Source organism: Orycteropus afer, unplaced genomic scaffold (genome assembly GCF_000298275.1).
Source record: "Orycteropus afer afer isolate SDZICR_OR568_19922 unplaced genomic scaffold, OryAfe1.0 scaffold00288, whole genome shotgun sequence".
NCBI classification, from domain to species: domain Eukaryota; kingdom Metazoa; phylum Chordata; class Mammalia; order Tubulidentata; family Orycteropodidae; genus Orycteropus; species Orycteropus afer.
This window is the reverse complement of record NW_006921875.1, coordinates 3,883,560-3,889,096: the sequence shown is the minus strand read 5'-3', so window position 1 is coordinate 3,889,096 and position 5,537 is coordinate 3,883,560. Positions and strand designations below refer to the sequence as shown.

General features: G+C 44.2%; 1 protein-coding gene across 1 annotated transcript; it reads right to left on the bottom strand.

Moving 5' to 3' along the window:
• Positions 1-1,499: 1,499 nt before the first annotated feature.
• On the bottom strand, positions 1,500-3,529 carry SRARP (steroid receptor associated and regulated protein). Its single transcript, XM_007950790.1, has 2 exons — positions 3,496-3,529; positions 1,500-1,927 (listed from the first exon to the last, which is right to left on the bottom strand). Exons 1-2 carry the CDS (start codon positions 3,527-3,529, stop codon positions 1,500-1,502), a joined length of 462 nt encoding a protein of 153 aa, XP_007948981.1.
• Positions 3,530-5,537: the final 2,008 nt, after the last annotated feature.

Below are 5,537 nucleotides of genomic sequence, written 5' to 3'. Positions count from 1 at the left end.
AACGAGCCCCTTTAACTGATGTCTCCTCCCGTGTGTGTGTATATATATATATATATATATATATATATACTATCTTGGGTTAAATGAGGCAAGTCTCCAGAATCTGGTTTACCAAAGGGCTCTCTCACTTGTGAAAAATATAATTAAGGATTGACAGTACTTATTAGTTGACATTTTTACAAGACAACCTAAAGTCCAGGAAGCCTGAGGCATAAGACCTCCTGAATGACCAAAAGCGGAAAGAAAACATTCAGTTAAGGGTTGTGAAAGATATATGATTAGCAAGATAATACAGGATGAACCTCTCCTGTTGGGGGTCTTTGATTAATCTATTTAAAGCATACTTAAGTTTTCAGCTCTGATGGTGCGGTGGTTCAAATATTTGGCAGCTAACCAAAAGGTCAGCGGTTCAAAGTCACCAGCCATTCCGTGAGAGAAAGATGACGCAGTCTGTTTCTATAAAGATTTATGGCTTTGGAAACCCTCTGGGGCAGTTCTACTCTCTCATACAGGATCGCTGTGAGTTGTAATTGCTCCGATGGCCTTGGTTAAGTATCTTTCCAAGGGCAAGCTGACCCCCTCTGTTTACCAACCAATAGTCATGGGTCACATTCCCGGAAACAGAAATGGAGCCTAAGACAAAATGCAGTCCAAGCCAAAGCTTTTGTCAGCCTTTTTAGTTAGGTTTTAGGATGCCCTCACAGCCTTCCATTCCCTTTCTGGGCACCCCATCTTGAGATTCACTGACTACCAGGCCCCCCCCCCCGGGTTGCCCTCTGGGACTGAGTCTCCTGAGTCTTTCATCCCCTCCACCATGCCCTGGAATCTCCCCTCCCATAGCCCATGGCCTCCCAGTGACCTACATGTTTGCATCTGGACAAAGATGGTGGCAGCCAACCTGATAGGAAGCCATGAGTGCCCTCCTGAATCAGGCTCTGGAGAGGTGAGTTTTTGCAGGACTGGTTCCTTCTCATCTTTTAGATCCTACTTCAGAGGTTACTGGATCAAAGGGGCCTTTCCCAGCAGCTGTTATCAGAAAAGCTCTCTGCCCCAACCACTCTCTACCCAGCACTAGTTTCATTCTCTCCACAGCACTCATCTTTGTTCAAGATTATCTTCTTTATTTATTTTGGTTACTTATTTAAGAGTCCCCCCTCCCCTTCCCTGTTTTTCAAGAAAGCCACAGTGTTCCCTAGCTTTCTCAGGATTGGTCACGTAGAAGACGCTCTGATAATAATTGAATGAATTAATCTTTTTCCATGTGGAGGTGTCTTATCTTCCCTGAAAGAGTAACAAAGAACATGAAGGAGGAAGTAGGACATCCTTGAGTATGCACTTGGTAGCTGTTTCAGCTGTTCATTAGTGGATTCAATGTTCTTTCTTTGGCTCAAGCATTAAAGACTTCTGTCCAGCTAGAGAGAGGGCCAGGCCCAGGACTTGCAGCCCCTGAACAGACAACCCTGGTGTGCCAACTCCTCTCCCATATTGGACCTCTGCAGCTAATCTGCCTGCCCACAGACACAGGAGGAGAGGGCTTTGAGTGAGCCCTTGACTGTTCCCCACGCAGAAGACCTTGTGGGCACAGCCTTTAAGGGGTTCCCCTTGGGTTCAGGAACCTCCTGGGGATACAGCAAGCTATCTGGTAAGGAAGCTGGGGCCCCAATCTCTCTCTGGGGTGGTAGTGTGTCCACGGGCTGGACAGAGCATCCCCCCCCCAGGGAGGCCTTCTCAGGCAAATGGGGCCAGTTGTCCCCATAGAACACTATGTGGGTCTTCATTGGGGGGATGACAAGTCCTCGGTAGGGCCGGGGGACTCGGGGTTGCACTGGGGGTGCTGCCAGCGAGATCTGTTTCCCACAGGTAACGTCAATAACAAAAGTGAGGTGAGCTGTTGAGACGGCCTTCTGATGACGGACCAGCTGCCCTCCTAGAAACAAGAAAGAGATCCAAGGTTTGTGTGGACAAAAGCCAGGGATATGGTTGCCCTCATTCATTCACGTGCTCATTCATCTGTTCATTCATTCAGCTAGGGTTTATCTGCTACAGTCTGGTACACAAAGGTGGGAAGACACTTAGGGGTCGAGACTGAGAATTTCAACAACCAAAACGTCCATCAACAGATGAACGGATAAACAAAGTGTGGTCTATTCACACAATGGAATGCTACTCAGTCATAAAGAGATATGAAGTCCTAATGCATGCCACACCACAGGTGAACACTGAAAACATGCTGAGTGAAATAAGTCAGTTGCAAAAGGACTAACATTGTATGATCTCATATGAAATAAGCAAAGGTTATTAGTGGTTATGAGGGATGGGAGGGAGAGGGAGAAGGGGAGTTTCTGCTTAGGTACATTGCGTGTATGTAAATGGTAGTGGGATGATTTGGAAAAGGATAGTTAAATGGTTGCACAACTTGAAGAATGCCATCAATGTCACTGAATTGCACATACAGAAATTGTTGAGATGACATGTTTCATACGAATATTTTACCAGCATTTAAAACAAAAAATGTGAATTTCAGCATCAGGGAGTCCTGAGTTCAAATCCTGACCTCTCCCTTTCATCAGTCATCTGTCTGCCAAGAGCTCAGAGTCTACTATATCAGCATGTAAATTTTACCATGCACATGAATCTCTTGGAGACCAAAAAATAAAAAATAAAAAAAAACCAAACTCACTGCTATCAAGTCGGTTCTGACTCATAGCAACCCCTCCTTGGGTTTCCGAGGAAGATGATCCAGTCTTCCTTCCGAGGACTGGCTGGTGGGTTTGAACTGCCAGCCTTATAGTTAGCAGCCGAATACCTTAGGCATTATGCCACGAACCTCTTGGAGACTTTGTTAAAATGCAGATCCTGATACAGTGGGTATAGGGTGGGGCCTAAGAATCTCCATTTCTAACAAGCTCCTAGGTGGTATTGATGCTACTGTGAACCACACTAAGTGCTTAGGTCCTCAAATCAGAGAAAGACCCTGATCTCCTTCAGTGAGGAAACTGAGGCTCTGCTGCTCTCCCTCTCCCCACACGATCTTGCCCCCAGCTTTAGGGAGAATCTGTCCTGGGGATCCTTTCTGTCTTACTGTTGTACCCTCCCCACCCAGCACAGGGTAGAAGAACCAATCAATCAACTTCTTAGTGAAGCAAGTGGCAGAGCAGGCTTTGAACCCACTTCTGTGTGAATGAAATCCTGTATTCTTAAAGAAGTAACTTTTCTTGTTATCTTTTCTTGTAATACAGAGATCTGTACTCTTAACTAATTACATGCTCTTAACCAACCGACTCGATGGCACACAACAACACCACCACCAACAACCACCACAACACAGGCTCTAAGTAAGCTTATGTTCTAGCATATTGGTGAACACAGGAAATAAAGCCCACCCTGGGCTTGAGAATCCTGGCTGCCCTGAGACAGTAACATACCGGCTCTGCCCCCTCAGCTTCCCTCAGCTGGTCTCTGTACAGGGTTGAGACACCCTCTGCAGCCTCTTACCGATGCTAGTCTCCAGACCTGGCCCGAGGCTCATGGCTTTGAGGCTGGTTCTCCGGTTCCTTTCCCCTGAGTTGCTGAGGTCTTCTAGGTAGACCGTGTCGCCACGATAGCACCCGGCCTACCTCTGGCAGGAGAGGAATGGGCCTGGGCCTGGGCCTTGCCTTCCAGGATATAGCTCCCCACCAAGGACCAGGCCTTTTATATGTACTGGATCTGCTGAGTTCCACCCGGACACAGGAACTGGCCTGGGGCAGTTAGGGGACTGCTTTCATCAACAGCAGTTATGTCAACAGGATTGTTATCAGGTCACTCACTGAGAGGCAAACCTTACACTAAACAGACATGATTTTTTCCAACTCAGGCAGCTTCCGGATTTGGGATGGGCCTTTGGAGCCGGTCAGTTTTCCAAATCTCAGTCATTATCTAGCTGCTTCACCACTTTTTCCTGCCTGAGTACTATTTGGAAGGCTATTTACTTAACACTTGCTTTGAATTGATCAACTGTTTTTACTGAAAAAGAAATGTACTTTAAATATCAGGAGTGTATGCACTCATTAGAACAAGCAAGCATATGAGATCAAGTGGCCAGCATTTGCCGAGGGATAGAGCTAGGAAAGCGGACAGGGATGGGAAGAAAGAAGGAAGGGAGGGGGTAGACACAGGGAGGAAGAAGGAAGAAGGAAGAATGCTGTTACAGTGTGGAGGTTACAGAAAATGTCACAAAACAGAATGTGTTTGCTCTGCAAACTTTTACCCAAGTCACAATTCAATAAATAAATGTACTTTAAAAGGAAAGGTGATTGTCTTAGTTCTCTAGTGCTGCTATAAAAGAAATACCACAAGTGGGTGGTTTTAACATGGAGGAATTTATTTTCTCACAGTTTAGGAAGCTACAAGTCCAAATTCAGGGTGCTGGCTCCAAGGGAATGCTTTCTGTCTGTGTCGACTCTGGAGGAAAGTCCTTGTCTCTTCCTGGTTACTTGGAGGTCTCCACGTGTCTTGGCATCTACCTTACCCTGTCTCTTCTCTGCTTGCTTGTTTAACTTCTTTTATACCTTAAAAGAGATTGACTCAAGATGTACCCTACACTAACCCTGTCTCATTAGCATAACAAATATATGCTTCTCTATTTTATAACAAAGATAATCCATTTCCAAATGGGCTTATAACCCCAGGCATAGCAGTTAAGATTTACAACACATATTTTTGGGAGACATAATTCAATCCATAACTTTAATATTTCTACATTACAGGAAACAGTATCACTTCCAAAAATAAAAATCAGTTGAGTCAATTCTGGTTTATAATGACCCTGTATGTAACCATAATGTGTGACCCTATGTGTGATGTGGAACAAGGTATATAATTGATGATGTTAGATGGATCTTGGCTGAAAGCAAAGAATACCAGAAAGATGTTTACTTGTGTTTCATTGACTATGCAAAAACATTCAACAGTGTGAATCATAACAAATTATGGATAACATTGAGAAGAAGGGAAATTCCAGAACACTTAATTGTGCTCATGAGGAACCTGTACATAGACCAGGAGGCTGTTGTTCAAACAGAACAAGGGGACGCTGCATGGTTTAAAATCAGAAAGGGAGTATGTCAGGGTTATATCCTTTCACCATACTTACTCAGTCTGTAAACTGAGCAAATTATCTGAGAAGCTGGACTATATGAAGAAGAATGTTGCATCAGGATTGAAGGAAGACTCATTAACCACCTTACTGATAAAGGTTAAAAACTACAATCTGCAGTATGCATTACATCTCAACATACAGAAAATGAAAATCCTCACAACTGGACCAATAAGCAGAATCATGATAAATGGAGAAAAGATTGACTTTGTCAAAGATTTCATATTACTTAGTTCCACAATTAACAGCAATCGAAGCAGCAGTCAAGAAATTAGACAACATACTGCACTGAGAAAATCTGCTGCAAAAGACCTCTTTAGATGCAAATCAAAACAACAATGAGATACCATCTTGCTCCAGCACTAGTATCAAAGTTCAACAAGACAGAAAATAACAAATG

Bases quoted from the DNA above. Each gene is read 5' to 3' on its own strand.
- SRARP (XM_007950790.1), bottom strand. From the start codon at position 3,529: ATGAGCCTCGGGCCAGGTCTGGAGACTAGCATCG. The intron at 1,928-3,495 runs GTAAGAGGCTGC...TCTTGTTTCTAG, and splicing joins AGGTCTGGAGACTAGCATCG to GAGGGCAGCTGGTCCGTCAT.